This window comes from Trypanosoma conorhini (genome assembly GCF_003719485.1).
Source record: "Trypanosoma conorhini strain 025E chromosome Unknown Tco_14.4_contig_00015, whole genome shotgun sequence".
In the NCBI taxonomy this organism is placed as follows: Eukaryota; Euglenozoa; class Kinetoplastea; order Trypanosomatida; family Trypanosomatidae; genus Trypanosoma; species Trypanosoma conorhini.
In genome coordinates this window covers 11,659-26,148 of record NW_021704101.1, presented here as the reverse complement: position 1 = coordinate 26,148, position 14,490 = coordinate 11,659, and the positions used below count along the sequence as shown (strand labels likewise).

Genomic DNA, 14,490 nt, shown 5'->3' with positions numbered 1-14,490 from the left:
AGAAGAGTATGAAGGAAAACGTAGATCCCCCCTGGTTATATGTAAAAGAAGTGTGTTGTCCTTTTTTTCCTTTACTTTTTCCCTCGTTTTTTCTCTCGGTTTTTCTTTCTTTCCCCTTCTCTCTCTCTCTGTCTGTGTGTGTGTGAGGGAGAGGCACCGTGTGAGGCTGCTCAGTCGGGGGTGGCGGAGAGGAGGGCGGCGTGGAGAGGAACCCGCGCGAGGCAAACGCGAAAGCAGCGGAAGGGGGCGGCGGGGAGGGACTGTTGGGAGGAAACAAACAAAAAAACAAAGACAAAAAAAAAGAGGCGGCCGCATTTCCGGCTCGGCCCGTCGTGTTTCTCCCGCACCTCCGCCCCGCCTCTCTCTCTCCTCCCGCGGCTTCCCTCCGCCGCCCGACTGGCGGTGGGCGAGTGCCACCGGCCCCGGCGCTACCAAAGCGGACAGCGGCAGCGCCTGCCGACGCCTTTTTTTTTGTTGTTTTGTGCTGGTCGTTTTCGTCGTCCCCGTCACTTAATGTTGGAGGGCAAAAAAAGGAAAAGGAAAACGCGAACGTCCAAAAACGAAAAAAAACAGGACAGCAACAAAAAAGACAAACAACTGCCCTTCGAGATGAATGCAGTCCAGTGAAAGAGCGAGAAACGGCACGACAAGAGCGTGGCATCCGTGTTGATAAAGACGTTTTACTTCCGTTTTCTCCTTGCTGATGGGCATCCGCACCGCTCTCGTGGCTGTCGGCTCTTTCCATGGCATCCTACCCGACTTGTCGTTGCTGCCACGGCGGTGCATTTTTTCTGCCTTTTATTTCTTCGCTTTGGGCGACTGCCGGTTTGGTTGTCCGCGTGCGTGCGTGCGTGTGTGTGTGTGTGTGGCTGCCGCCTAAGCGTCGCTGACCTCGTCACAGCCGCCGCCTGGGAGGGTTGTGAACGACCGGGGAGGAGGACGATTTTAACGAGGAAAGGAACAAACAAAGCAGATAGGGAAAGTGCCGTGGGGGATACTCCGTCCCTGTGCCTCTGTGCGAGAGAAGGGGCTGACTATCACGCTAGCAGCTACGTGGCACTACCACTAAAGCGTATCGCGACGGAAATGCAAGGGCGGGGCGGCGCTGCCCAGGAGGAAAAGAAGGGCGGCCCTAGCGACGCCGACGTAGAGCCCAGTGGCCTCAACGGTGGTCTGCAGGGAGATGCGGTGAACCTCGACGGTGTCGCATCACCACCCGACGAGGGGCCAGCAATGCCACAGGTCATCGTTGACCCCACAAAGGACTTGTGGCAGAACATCGTACTCAACACGAGGGAGAACCAGATGACACAGACCGAGGTAAATGTCCTGATTGTGGGAACCTCCGGTGGTGGGAAAACTAGCGTTCTGCGTCGCCTCTTCGCCGGCATGAACACCGCCAGCTCCTCCGTTCCCAAGAGTTCTCTCAAGGTGAAGCCCACCACCGCGCTGGATTACTCCTTTGCCAGGCGTAGTGACCGACACATCCCACAGGTGGCGCATTTCTGGGAGTTGGCGCAGGGCATGGAGCTGTCGCAGCTTTGTGACGTGGTTGTTACCCCGGAGAATGTGCACACGATGCTGCTGGCCATTGTGGTGGATTGCTCTGAGCCATCGACCATGTGGGACACGGTGGCGTACTGGATGAAGCGGGTGGACCGACGCGTGGTGGAGATTTCGCAGAAGATGCGCGCCAAGGGGTCCACAACGCCGGACAAACTCCTGAGTCGAGCCAAGCGCCTACTGGGCATGGACCACCCCGACCTTGGCCGCCTGCGCCTCTCCGGGATCCCAACCATTATTATCTGCAACAAATTAGATGCGTTCGACGGGGACATGACGATGCTAAAGACATTGGTGGGCTGCATGCGTTTTATCGCACATATTTACGGCGCCTACTTGATATTTACATCTGATGCGGACGCAACAAAGCTCCGCGCGGTAATGAATCATCTCCTTTTCGTCTCAAACTTTGATTTAAAGCACGTTGAGTTGGACCCTGAACGCGGTCCTGTTCTTGTCATTCCAAGCGCCGACACCTTCGCCGACATTGGCGATCCGCCAGTGTGCGACATGGGGAGTTTTCAGTCCACTGGGGACGCGGAACTTGACCGCTGGAAGGCGCCGTTGGATGCCTTGTTTTCGGCGAAGCAGTCAGGGAGGCGGATGCAGAACGACTCATTCCTGAAGCGTCTGTATGACACGGGCGAAAACGGGTTTGGGGAGCCAACCATTGATGCCGTGCAAAAGCAGAAGGAAGACGAGCTGGAGCAGTACAGGAAGGGAGCCTTCAGGCGGGATAAGAGCAACAAGGAAGACCGAGGCAAGTCTAAGGAAAAAAAAGAGAAGGGATGACACTTTTAAACTGAGCAGTGCTATGCGTGTGTATATGTGTGTGTATGCCCCCCTGGCGCCATGAACGAAGGAAGGGAGGAGCGGGCGTGGTCAGTATCCGCTCTTTCTCCCTCTCCTTGTCTATAGCCATTTTTCTTTTGTTTCCTTATATATATATATATACATATGCCTCTGTATGGCTTCTGCGGTGGGTCCCGTGTTTTTTTTCTTTTCTGCAGAACGGGTATGTGGAGGCGCTTCTCCCCTTGCGTGTGTCTGCATTCTGTGTCGGCCCACGCACTGGCTGGAACGAGCCCCGACGGTTGGCCTGCATGGCGTGTGCGGTTAGAAGAAGGCGATGAGCACACACGCGTTGGCCGTCGTGCGATGGCCAGAGGTTGTAAAGCGAAGGAAATGCATGAGCGGAAAGAGGGAGGGAAAAAAAAAATGAAAAAAAAAGACATCCTATCGCGCTTTGTTCTCTCCCTGCAGACTCCGTGGGCATTTTTCTCTTGGAGGACGAAAATTAGGTGGAAGCGGTGACGTGTTTGGAATGCGCGGTCGGCGAGAGGCGCGCAATGACACACGTAGGACCGGAGGACGCAGAAACTTCTGCCGCGGCGCCGACTCCACAGCGGAGGATGCGTGTCTTCTCCCCAGCGGGGTCGCTGGAGGCGCTTGCACGGGCGTTGCAGGAGGGTGCAGAGCGACTGCATCTTGGACCTCACGGCTTATGCGCAGCCTCGGTGAGCGTCGAGGGTGAGCTGCGGCTTTTCCGCCCAAGGGCGGGGGATGTGCTGCGGGCGACGGCAGGGTTAGAGGCATGGTGGGTGCTTTGGCGCGCGTTCCTTGCAGATTCCCCGAGCAACACAACGAGAGCATCGCCACGTGCAGACAATGAGCGTACTCCACGGCTTCTGGACGGTCAGGGTCGGCTACTTATCACGAGCGCGGCGTTGCTGCGCCAGCTGCTCTCCCCTGCCGCACAGTATCCGGTCATTTGCTCCCCGTCCTCGCTGCGCAATCGGCTTCGGCTGGTGCGAGTCCTGCGCGAGCTGACAACCCCGGGTGCTCTGCGGGACGTTCCCGTCCTCGGAGACGATGACGGCAGCGACGTGGAGCAACGCGGGGGAAGTGACGTGATTGGCAGACTGGTGCGTGCATCTCTTCGAGGTCTGCAGCCATACGTCTACGGTGCTGCTGCGGCTTCAAAGACGGCGCCACGACACGTGGTGGAGGGGTGCATTCATTTCACAATGTGCACCGAGGTTGAGGGAGATGTGCTGACGGCGCTTCGGCAACTGCTTGTGCGTCTGCTCTGGACTCCGGTCTTCCCAAGCGGGCAGGTGACCCCCGCCTCCATCGTGGCCCGGGCACGAGACGTCTTGCTTCGCCCCGCGGCATACATTGTGCCTTGCCAGGGGGACTCTGTACTTTCCTCCTGCGTCCTGCCGTTTGGCGCCTTTCTGCTGCCGACCGTGTCTCCCGAGATTTACCCGCACCACGGCACAGCCACTCCCTTCTTTGCCTTGGAGCGCCGGGCCGATGTTGATGATGATAACGATAACGATAAGCAACACTCGCGGGTTATGTTGCTGCGCATCGATGATCTGGGTGGGTTGCTGGACTTTGCACACTCCAATAAGAAGGAAGTCGCTGACAGTGAGAGTAGTCATGACACGAGTGAGGGCAGCAATGACGGAAGAAGAGTTGTGGAGCGCCACTGGACCACGGCAGAGCAGGAGAAGGCGCAGTTGGAAGCTGCCCGGATGCTTTACGAGTGGGCCAGGAAGCACGGTGTGGCGGCCATACTCACTCCTTCGCACGCACCGCCGGTTATAAAGACATATGGACTTCGTTACGACGCCACCGCCAACACAAGTGAAGCAGCACAGCGTAGTCGCCCCATCTTTATGGTAGACGAGGTGAATGAGGTCGTGTTTGACGCATTGCTGCGCCGTTTGCAGTATTGGAGACGCTGCAAACCGAAGAAAAGCGATGGTGTTGCGGAGACACCTGTTTGGTGCCCCACCGCAGCTCTTTTGCGCCGTGGTGGGTTGGTGTTGCCGGGTCAGCTTGAGGATGCGCTTGTCCCTGTGCGTCGCCTGGTATACGGGCCGTTACGCGAAGTTTGCTCTTCTGCCGCAGTGCGAGAGCCTGCGCTGAGTGGGGGCCACGGCGTGCGAGTGGTGCTGCTGGAGTTGGACGAGAGCGCGCCATTGGAAGAGGGCAGGGGTGGTCCTGAGCGAATTTTGGGGCTGAGCTCCATACTGCTCGTGGGCCCAACGGCGTCCCAGCGCCGCGTGTACATGAATTTGTTGCTCAAGTGCCTGGCGAACGTGCGGGCGGCCATGGACGCATCGCCGTCGGGCGCTGGTGTTGCTCCTGAGTGCGGGCTCGGTTATGTGCGGGCTGGCGGTGCCTTGCCGATCGCCCTCGCGCGTCAATTGCGCCTCAGTGCGGAGGCGTTGACGCGGCCAGCCGAGGCCGCCCGCGGCGCAGCGGAGGAAAGGGCCCGTCGCTGGGCAACCGCAAACGCGCCTGCGGTGGCTGCCGTGCTGCGGATGTTGGCGGAGGCGGCGTTGGAGGGGCCGCGGCGTCTGGCGGCGCATCTCACCGCCCAACACCGACCCCTGCGGCACGCGTGGCTGCGGCTGGAGAGCGATGCGGTTGGGCAGTCGAAGTCCCGCGCCGCCAACGCCATCACCGCCGCACGGGACCCACCGCTGCACGTCTGCATTCGCGAGGACGTCGCCTTCTATCGCCGCAGCCACGCGCCCCCGTCGGGGGGCGCTGGCGCCACCGACAAGGCGACAAATTACTTCTGCTGCAGCGACACGGAAAGCGGCGACAGCGACTCCGACTCCGACGGCGAAGGCACAGGCACAGGCCAGCAGGAGCGCGTGCGTGGGCCACCGCCGCTCAGTTTTGTTGAACCGATTGCGGCGACGGCGGTTGTGCTTCGCGGCGCCATAACGCTTCTGCGATTGACGTTGATGAGCGACTTCGGTGCGCCCGAGGACGTGAGTTTGTGACGCCGCCTCCCCTCCCCCCCCCCTGTCTGTTTTGTTTGTTTTGTTTGTTTGTGTTTTTTTTTATTCCTTCTCTTTCAGTGCTGCTGCGGATCTGCAGTCTGCTGCTTTGCGCCGCTGTTCTTTGCGTTTTTTTTTCTTCTTGCGCCTGTTTGCATCTTTGCTTCTCTTCTGCTTGTCGGCGGTTTTTTCTTTTTATTTGCTGCTGAGTGATACGGAACCGCTTGCCTTCGGGTGCGACTGCGTGGGCAGCGAGGGCGAGGGGCGGCGCACGCACACGGAGCGGCGGGCGGAGTGAAAGGGGAGGCAGGAAGCAACGAGAGGAAGCGAACAAAAAAAGGGAGGAACAGCCGCAACACACACGCGGGAGGAAACAGACGACACCACTAGAACAGCAGAAGCTTCGGTGGGGGGAGGAGGAGGAGGAGGAAAGAGAGAGAGGAGGGGGCGGCAGAAGAGAGGGGGCGCGGGGTCGCGCCGTGCAGAGGAGGCGGTAGCGTGAGCCATCGCCGGCGCGGGGGGCGTGTGGGGACGTGGGGGGCGGGGAGTGGAGCGGGGTGAGCGGCACCGCGCATGGAAGGGTACGAAACTTTAGGCATCCTCGGGGAGGGGACGTACGGCGTCGTCGTCAAGGCGCGCCACCGCGCCACCGGCCGAATTGTCGCCATCAAAAAGTACAAGCAGGCGGAGGACGACGATCACGTGCGTAAGACTTCTCTGCGAGAGGTGCGGGTGCTGAAGCAGCTCCGTCACCCGAACATCATCTCCTTGCTGGACGTGTTTCGCCGCGACGGGAAATTGTATCTTGTTTTTGAGTACGTGGAGAACACCATTCTGCAGCTTATCGAGGAGAAGCGCCACGGCTTGTCCCCGGAGGAGGTGCGGCGCTACACCTACCAGCTGCTGAATGGGGTGGATTACTGCCATGCGCACAACATTGTGCACCGCGATGTTAAGCCAGAGAACATTTTAGTATCAAAAGATGGAGTTTTGAAGTTGTGCGATTTTGGGTTTGCGCGGCAGTTGAGTGCCAAAGGGAAGTACACCGACTACGTCGCCACCCGCTGGTACCGCGCCCCCGAGTTGCTAGTTGGGGACGTCTCCTACGGCAAGCCGGTAGACATCTGGGCCATTGGCTGCATCTTTTCCGAGCTCTCCGACGGCCAGCCGCTCTTCCCTGGGGACTCCGACTTAGACCAGCTGGCCCTCATCATGCGCAGCTGTGGGCCCGTGCCAGAGCGAATGGTGGACATCTTCGAGCGCAACTCCCTGTACCGTCGTGTGGCCTTCCCGGCAACCCCGCTGGAGGAATCCTTGCAACGGCGCTTTTACGGTAGCAAGGCGTCGTGGTTGGACTTCTTGACGGCGTGCCTACGCACGGATCCAGTCGAGCGGCCCTCTTGTGCGGCACTGATGAATATGCCGTACTTCACGGAGGACAATTTTCGGGTAGAGTACGACGCAGAGCTGCGGGCGCTCTATGCGCAGTACCAAACACCAGCCGTGGACGCGGCAACCGTCACCTGCCCCACCGTTGTGCAGCCCAAGGCGCCGTTGTCCTCTAGCGAGGTGGAGGAAGGCGGAGAGCTGGTCTTGCCGCTGCTGGCCCTGCAGCCGAAGGGGCTGGAGGTGGAGGACGGGTGGTCGGCTGGGAATAAGGCGACGGCGGTGGGCGTTAGCGTGGCAAACGGGGGGCACGAGCCCTCCCCCTACCAGCAGCTGGGGACGCTGTGGAGCCACTACCTGGGCTCGACGGTGAGTGGCGGGGGGACCAGCAGCACCGGGGAGCTGCCGACGATTGGCACGCGGCAGATGCAAACCCACCACACGATGGCCACGCCCATCTTCAACGGCGGTAAGACGGCGGCCAAGCTGGAGCACAAAGGCAGCCAGGAGACGCCTGCTAGTCCGCTGCAGACGCTGAAGGTGGCCGGTGGCACGACGCACGGCACGGTTCAACCCCACTCGCCCTTGAGCCAACAGGGCTCGAAGGTGGGTGGCGTGCCGCAGGCAAACTCCACGCTTCCCCGCAAAAACAGGAAGAATCAAAACTTCGCCGTCTCCAAGAGCGACCCGGCGGGTGGATGGAAATTTGGTTCCCTGAAAAAGTCAATTAAGTTCGCGTACCCCATGTTTCCCGCGCTACCAAGCGGCAGCAGCTCGCCTGTGCCGACGGCGTTCACCTCCACCAACAGCGTGGCTCTCAATGCCCTCTCCGTCATGCGGGACGCAAACACCAACACGGTGCCGAAGACAATGCACAACTCTCACAGCAACACGGTGACCACGACGACCACGATGACCCCCACCACGACGGTTAACGCCGGCACTGGGGATGGGGCCGTCGGCGTCAGCAACAACCCCCTGCGGCACAAGAAGAAGCAGACGAAGCGGACGCAGGCGCTAGGAGGCGTGTCAGGCTCGCCCCCGCGAGTTTCGGGCAACAATAATTCCTACCACAGTGTGACGGGGCAGAAGTGCTCTCTTCACGATGTTCCATTAAAAAGGTAAATGCAACAAAAAAAAAGAAAAACAAAAAAGAAACGTGTAGGCGCACCTCGATGACAAGGATGCACGTACATGACGCTTCCCTCAGTAAGAAGAAGAGGGGAAAAACAAAAAGCAAAAACAAAAACAACAAAAAGAAACAAAAGGAAACAACATAAAAAAACAGAAGAGAAAAGAAAATACGGACGTAGTTTGCCTAAGTGGAAACAGTGAAGCCTTGAAAAGAACGCACAACAACAAAAGCAACGGACGTAGAAGGCAAAGAGCGAAATAGAGAGAGGACACGTACGCATGCGCACAAAGAGCGAAGACGAAGAAAAATATGAAGAAGTTGTGGGTAGGCAGAATGAACCCTGCAGTGTTTGGCCCTACAAGGATTATTGTGACACTTATATACTAGTCCTGGTGTTCAGGCACGATGGGGGAGATGTCTGTAGCCTCTAGTTGGCCTGTAGTTGTGTATGAGAGGGGTATATATGTTTATATAGAGTGTGTGAATGTAGATGTTTGAGTGTGTGCAACGAACACACGTACTTATCAGAGGTGAAGGGGGGTGGGTGTGGGGGTGAGGGGCGAGGAACACATTTGTACGGCGGCACCAACGGTTATGCACGGGGCATATAATTATATTGCGTCTCTCTCTCTCTGAAAGCGAGAGTGAGTGAGTGAGTGAGTGCTGTGCATCTTTCCCCTTCGCCCTTCCTCTTTTTTCATCAGTGAGTGTGTTGGGAGGCTTCTTGTTACCTTTTTTTTCCCCCACACTTTTTTCCATGAGCCTATTGACGCTTTTCTCCCACAGCAGTGTTTACGCCCGCGTACGCTTTACCTTTCTATTCTTGCCTTCGTTTTCTCCCTGCAGCTACGCTTCCCCACAGTTTGTAAAACTCATTTTTTTTTATTTTTGCCCCCTGCCTGAGGCCCACTTTGTCTGTGCTTCTTTGCGTGAGCCAATCATTCCCCTCCCCTTCACTGTCCCACACCTTTTCTGCGTGTGCGTGTGTGGAACTCCGCCGTCGGCCGTTGTGACCCGCTCCCTTGCGTGGTGCGGTGGGACAGGGACGGGCGCACACAGGGGCGGTGGGACGAAGAGGAGGAGGAGGAGAACGCAACACACCCGACGAGCAAACATGCGCGCGTAGACGCGGGCGAGAAATTATGTACGGAATGGCGTAGGCATTTTGTTATGTGGATGTCGTGCGTGTTTTGTCCCCTTTCTTTTTCTTTTTGCGCGCGCGTGTGTGACTGCGTCCCTGCGGCGTGGGCTGCCACCGTCACCAACAAACTCCCCCCCCTCCCCCCCTCCCTCTTTTTTTTTTCCAACTGCCGCGGTCATGTGCCCACGTCTGCCGGTGTTTTGTTTGCTTGTTTGTTTGTTTCTTCTTCCTCTCGGTCCCTCACCACCGCCGTGTCTCTAAAATTTTATTCATTTACTTCATTTTTTTTTTCTCGCCGCCCGCGGGGGGGGGGGATTGCCACCGCGCGCGGGCAGTCACGCAGCATACAACAACAATAAACTAAGAGCAAACAGGCAAAAACAAAAGGGGGGAGCTGCTCACCCAACCAGCGGTCGCTTTGAGAAGAGATTGAAAGAGGACACACACCAGGTATATAACTACATATACCCTGCACGCAGGCACAGCCGTCTCTCCCAGTCTACACACACACCCACACACAGACACATATATATATACCAAAAGCAAGCAGCGACCCTTCCAGAGAAGATGCGTATTGTTATCTCTGAAGACAGCGACGCTGTCGCCGACTACGTCGCGGGGTACATCATTGAGCGCATTCGTGACTTCTCTCCCTCCAAGGACCGGCCGTTTGTGCTGGGCCTCCCCACCGGTGGATCTCCACTGAAGACGTACCAGCGGCTGATCCAGGCCTACCGCGAGGGACGCATCACGTTCCGCAACGTGATCACGTTCAACATGGACGAGTACGTCGGACTCCCCCGCGAGCACCCGCAGAGCTACTACTACTTCATGAAGGCCAACTTCTTTGACTTTGTTGACATTCCCGAGGAGAACCGCAACCTGCTGGACGGCAATGTCCCGGACCTCCTCCATGAGTGCCAGCGCTACGAGGACAAAATCCGACAGGTGGGCGGCATTCACTTATTCATTGCTGGCATTGGCACCGACGGTCACTTGGCCTTCAACGAGCCAGGCAGCAGCCTCGACAGCCTCACCCGCGTGAAGTCCCTCAACGACGAGACTATTGCATCCAACGCGCGCTTTTTCGACAACGACGTCCGCAGGGTGCCAACGATGGCCCTCACGGTTGGCATCAGGACGGTGCTGCAGGCGCAAAGCGTCCTTGTGATTGCGACGGGGGCGAGTAAGGCGGTGGCCGTGGCGCAGTGTGTGGAGGGAAGCGTCAGCCACTCCCACCCCATCACCGCCCTGCAGTGGCACCGCTCTGCCGTCCTCTGCCTCGACAGGGATGCAACGATGGAGCTGAAGGTCAAGACGGTCCGATACTTTGAGGGGCTTCTGAAGCGCGAGGATGAGCTCCGCAGGCGCCAGGAGCGCGCCGAGCTGACGCTGGCAAAGATGTAGTCCCAGCCGCGGTGCGAGGCGGCACGCGGAGGGGCTACATTTTCCTCCGTCGGGCGACGGCGCAGCGAGGAGGTTGCCTGCCTCCCGCCGTGCGTGTGTGGGAAGAGAGGCGGAAAGTGAGGGCCCACCGCGCGGCAGCACGGCACACAAAAAGCGCACACGCAAGCGGGCAACCCCAAGCGGCACCGCAGGCAGTACGGCGGACGAAAGCAGTCTCCACTAAAAGGATTAAAAGTTGACATGGACGACGATGTCATCGCAAATAAAATGGTCAGGAGCACACGCACACACAAGAGCAAAAAAAAAAAGCGGCAAGGGAAACTGACACCTTTTTTCTTTTCTTGGATCAATGCTAAAAAAAAAGAAAAGAAAAGAGAGAGATAGATTGGGGGTGGTGGGTTTTAGGGAAGTGAAGGCTGCCGGACGAATAGAAAAAAAAAAAAGAAAAGAAACGAAAAAAAATAGAGTAAATGAAACAAAGTGGAGGACAACTGTTAGTGGCAATACGAAGCAGTTGGCAGAAGAAAATTATGGGGAGTTGGGATAAGGCAAATGGCGGGTTGAGGTTCTCTCACGGGACGCCGCCCACTCTTCTCCGGAGGCACCGCACCTCCACGTGTGGGTCGCTCTTATTTTGTATTTTGTGCTTGTTGCCTTTTGAAGGGGATTCCTCCTGTCTCTTTGCTTCCCTGGGCACCTCCTCCGTTGCTATGATTCTTTTGCCTTTCTTGGTCAAAAATACACGCCTGGGGGCAGATCCTTCTCTGGGCGTGCGAGCCGGGAGGGGGAGGGGGGAAGGAGAAAGGCATATACGTATATAAAGTAATGCAGGGAGGGGATGGGCTCAACGGCGAGGGATGAACGAGAGAATTCCATAGATTCCTTCGTGGGCGACATCCTGCGCAGTCAGTCGCTGCGGGGCCAGCTCGAGACGCCGCTTGTCGCAAACCGAGAGGAAGATGGTTTTGCGTTTGCGGCCGCTGCGCCACAGGAGCGCAACCTCCCCTCAACTGCCGCGGTTGCTCGCGGACAGGAGTCTTTCGAGGCGGCAGACGGTGGGCGTAGCGACTCCTCCCCCCGCGGTTCTAGAAAGGCATTTCAGGCTCTCTTTGGCTATGCTCTCATATTCATCAACTTTACGTTTATTATGGCGTCGATGCTGCTTATCATGTCTGGTATTGTCGCCCATGAGAATGTGGCGGTGCGCCTCTGTGAACCATGCGGTCACATTGCGTTGTCGGCCTTTATCTTTGGGGTTATTCTCTGCCTGTTCACCATCTTTGGCTTCATTTGGATACGCCAGCAGCAGATGATGTTTTTGCTAGTGTACGTTGGCTACCTCGTCATTTTATTTATCGCTCTCTTTGCTCTCATCATCGCCGCGGCCGTGCACGACCGGGACACGCAGGTTGCTTTGATGGATCCTGGCAAGTTCCTGGACGCCTGGGAGCGCGGCGTCAATAACACAAAGACGGGCCGAAGCGATGATATTTGTTTTCTGCAGGAGCACTACAACTGCTCCGGTTTCCGCGACGGCTGCTGCCTGGCCGGGGCGTGCTACAGTGCGAGTGCCCCGCCCAAGTGGGTTGATGCCGTCTGCCCCGTCTGTCCGTCCTTCCCCCCCATGTCTCCTGTCGTCTGCACCGACGTCGTCTACTCCACAGTGCGTAAAAACTTAAGTGGTTTTTTGGCCATTAGCATTTTTTCCATGGTACTCGTCCTTGTCGGCATTCTTTTTGCGTTCCTTTCCAGGAGCGCGAACCGGCTGAGGGTGGCTAGCGAGATGTGACCCAAACCGCGCCCTCGCTGCGCCCGACGTAGCTGAAGGATCCCTCCCTCTCTTTCTCTCTTTCTTTCTCTCTCTCTCTGTGTGTGTGTCTTTTTGTGTTCCATTGCGGCGGACCTCTATTTTGCACCGTGTTGACGGTTGCGATGATGCTGCTTCTTGCTTTTCTTCCCGGCCGCCGCACCCGCGCCAAATAACAATGGCAGGAGTTTGATTCGGTAAGGCCTTGTAAGCAAAAAAGGAAGCCACGAGCAAAAGACAACAACAACAACAACAACAAAAAGAGAAGATAAGGGAGGAGCAAAAAAAAAAAACAAACAAAGATGCAGACGAGACAGAAACAGGCACTAGGCATTAACGGCACCCGCACAAGTGGACTGCCTGTGCGCCGTGAGAATGTGACGGCGGCAATGGCAGTAGCCAATATTGTGAAGTCCTCACTTGGGCCTGTTGGCCTTGACAAGATGTTGGTCGACGACATTGGCGATGTCTGCGTGACAAACGACGGTGCCACGATTCTTAAGAGCCTAGACGTGGAGCACCCCGCCGCCCGCCTCCTCGTTGACCTCGCCCAGCTCCAGGACAAGGAAATCGGTGACGGCACCACGTCGGTTGTTATTATTGCCTCTGAGCTGCTCAAGCGTGCGCAGGACCTTATTGTGCAGGGCATTCACGCCACAAGCATCATTGCCGGCTATAAACTCGCCTTGCGTGAGGCAGTGCGTTACCTTAAAGACAGCCTCAGTGTGCCAGTGGATGAACTGGGCAAGGACGTCCTCCTCAACGTTGCACGTACCTCAATGAGCAGCAAGATCCTCAGCTCTGATGCTGACCTGTTTGCCAAAATTGTCGTGGATGCGATTCTTTCCGTTAAGACCGTAAATGAACTGGGCGATGTCGTGTACCCCAGAAAGGCGGTGAGTGTCCTGCTTCAGCACGGCAAGAGCGCCCGAGAGTCGATGCTGGTTCAGGGTTTCGCACTGGGGCTTTCCCGTGCGGCGCAGGGCATGCCAACTTCGGTGCAGAATGCTCGTATTGCGCTCGTCGACTTTGACCTGCGTGCGGTGAAGATGAAGATCGGCATCAACATCACCATTACCGACCCCAGTAAGGCAGAGGCCATACGCCAGCGCGAGCTCGACATCACAAAGGAGCGCATTAAGAAGATGATTGCCGCGGGCGCCAATGTGATTCTGACTTCCTGGGGTATTGAGGACAGTATGATGAAGTACATGGTGGACGAGGGCGTGCTTGGTGTGCGCCGGGTAAAGAAGGACGACATGCGTCGCATTGCGAAGGTCACCGGGGCACAAGTGGTGCACACGCTCTCAGATCTTGAGGGGGAGGAGGTCTTTGACGCCAAGTGGCTCGGCAAGGCGGAGTGCGTCTACGAGGAACGCTTTGGCGAGGACGACGTCATCATCATCTCCGGCACGAGCAACGCGACGTGCTCCAGCATCATATGCCGAGGTGCCAACTACATTGTGCTGGAGGAGATGGAACGCGCGTTGAATGACGCACTGTGGGCGGTGGCACGCACGCTGGAGGCTAGCTCCGTGGTCGCCGGCGGCGGCGCGGTGGAGGCGGCGCTCTCAGTGTACCTCGAGAACTTTGCCCACACCCTCGGCTCCCGCGAGCAGCTGGCGATTGCGGCCTTCTCCGAGGCGCTGCTCATCATCCCAAAGACCTTAGCGCTGAATGCCGCGATGGACGCGACGGATCTGGTGGCGCGGCTGCGCGTCGTGCACAGCGAGCAGCAGACTGCGGGGAAGGGCAAGGGCACCGAGCGCTTCTTCGGCCTCGACCTCATCGAGGGGAGCCTGCGCAACAACATGGAGGCCGGCGTGCTGGAGCCGCAGCCAAGCAAGATCAAGTCGCTGCACTTTGCCACTGAGGCGGCCATCACGATCCTCCGCATTGACGACTGCGTGCGCCTCAACCCCGAGGACGAGGAGGAGCGCCGGTAGACGAAGTCGCTTGCAGAGACGAGGCCGCGCGGGGGGGGGGGGGCGGGCGTGCCTCCTGCGGGGAAGTCCCCCAAGCCATCGGCGTGCGTGTGCGCACATAACAACGCGAAGGGGCGGTGAACTAAAAAATAAACCTTCGCGGAGGCGGCGAAGACGGGCAAAGGGACGCCAAGCGAGCAAACAAACAGAGAGAAAAGGAAGATGATGAAGATGGAAGCTGCCTTAAAAGAGGGAAGGAAAGAAAGAACGAAAAAAAGAAAAAAAACATGGGAAAAAGAAAAGAAAAAAAAGAAGAGGGAAGT

The 14,490-nt window shown here is 57.6% G+C and overlaps 6 protein-coding genes across 6 annotated transcripts, besides 17 other annotated features; all 6 read left to right on the top strand.

The window, feature by feature from the left end:
* Positions 1-91: 91 nt before the first annotated feature.
* Positions 92-134: a sequence feature (GA-rich).
* A 137-nt stretch (positions 135-271) lies between these two features.
* Positions 272-302: a microsatellite.
* A 537-nt stretch (positions 303-839) lies between these two features.
* Positions 840-868: a microsatellite.
* Positions 869-1,086: 218 nt separating this feature from the next.
* On the top strand, positions 1,087-2,355 carry Tco025E_00626 (putative dynein light intermediate chain; the record flags this gene model as incomplete). Its single annotated transcript, XM_029367566.1, has 1 exon — positions 1,087-2,355. One exon carries the CDS (start codon positions 1,087-1,089, stop codon positions 2,353-2,355), a length of 1,269 nt encoding a protein of 422 aa, XP_029232334.1.
* Positions 2,356-2,501: 146 nt separating this feature from the next.
* Positions 2,502-2,522: a microsatellite.
* Positions 2,523-2,912: 390 nt separating this feature from the next.
* On the top strand, positions 2,913-5,369 carry Tco025E_00625 (uncharacterized protein; the record flags this gene model as incomplete). The annotated part of the gene is made up of 1 exon (XM_029367565.1): positions 2,913-5,369. The coding sequence occupies one exon, from the start codon at positions 2,913-2,915 to the stop codon at positions 5,367-5,369; it is 2,457 nt and encodes an 818-aa protein (XP_029232333.1).
* A 27-nt stretch (positions 5,370-5,396) lies between these two features.
* Positions 5,397-5,434: a microsatellite.
* A 341-nt stretch (positions 5,435-5,775) lies between these two features.
* Positions 5,776-5,831: a microsatellite.
* Positions 5,832-5,891: 60 nt separating this feature from the next.
* Positions 5,892-5,931: a microsatellite.
* An 8-nt stretch (positions 5,932-5,939) lies between these two features.
* Positions 5,940-7,877, top strand: Tco025E_00624 (putative mitogen-activated protein kinase, putative,kinase; the record flags this gene model as incomplete). Its single annotated transcript, XM_029367564.1, has 1 exon — positions 5,940-7,877. One exon carries the CDS (start codon positions 5,940-5,942, stop codon positions 7,875-7,877), a length of 1,938 nt encoding a protein of 645 aa, XP_029232332.1.
* Positions 7,878-7,881: 4 nt separating this feature from the next.
* Positions 7,882-7,910: a microsatellite.
* Positions 7,911-8,413: 503 nt separating this feature from the next.
* Positions 8,414-8,452: a microsatellite.
* A 77-nt stretch (positions 8,453-8,529) lies between these two features.
* Positions 8,530-8,550: a microsatellite.
* Positions 8,551-8,954: 404 nt separating this feature from the next.
* Positions 8,955-8,976: a microsatellite.
* Positions 8,977-9,227: 251 nt separating this feature from the next.
* Positions 9,228-9,253: a microsatellite.
* A 276-nt stretch (positions 9,254-9,529) lies between these two features.
* Positions 9,530-9,554: a microsatellite.
* A 41-nt stretch (positions 9,555-9,595) lies between these two features.
* On the top strand, positions 9,596-10,435 carry Tco025E_00623 (putative glucosamine-6-phosphate isomerase, putative,glucosamine-6-phosphate deaminase; the record flags this gene model as incomplete). Its single annotated transcript, XM_029367563.1, has 1 exon — positions 9,596-10,435. One exon carries the CDS (start codon positions 9,596-9,598, stop codon positions 10,433-10,435), a length of 840 nt encoding a protein of 279 aa, XP_029232331.1.
* Positions 10,436-10,860: 425 nt separating this feature from the next.
* Positions 10,861-10,911: a microsatellite.
* Positions 10,912-11,273: 362 nt separating this feature from the next.
* Positions 11,274-12,224, top strand: Tco025E_00622 (uncharacterized protein; the record flags this gene model as incomplete). The annotated part of the gene is made up of 1 exon (XM_029367562.1): positions 11,274-12,224. The coding sequence occupies one exon, from the start codon at positions 11,274-11,276 to the stop codon at positions 12,222-12,224; it is 951 nt and encodes a 316-aa protein (XP_029232330.1).
* A 40-nt stretch (positions 12,225-12,264) lies between these two features.
* Positions 12,265-12,303: a microsatellite.
* Positions 12,304-12,473: 170 nt separating this feature from the next.
* Positions 12,474-12,543: a microsatellite.
* A 1-nt stretch (position 12,544) lies between these two features.
* Positions 12,545-14,188, top strand: Tco025E_00621 (uncharacterized protein; the record flags this gene model as incomplete). Its single annotated transcript, XM_029367561.1, has 1 exon — positions 12,545-14,188. The coding sequence occupies one exon, from the start codon at positions 12,545-12,547 to the stop codon at positions 14,186-14,188; it is 1,644 nt and encodes a 547-aa protein (XP_029232329.1).
* A 225-nt stretch (positions 14,189-14,413) lies between these two features.
* Positions 14,414-14,483: a microsatellite.
* Positions 14,484-14,490: the final 7 nt, after the last annotated feature.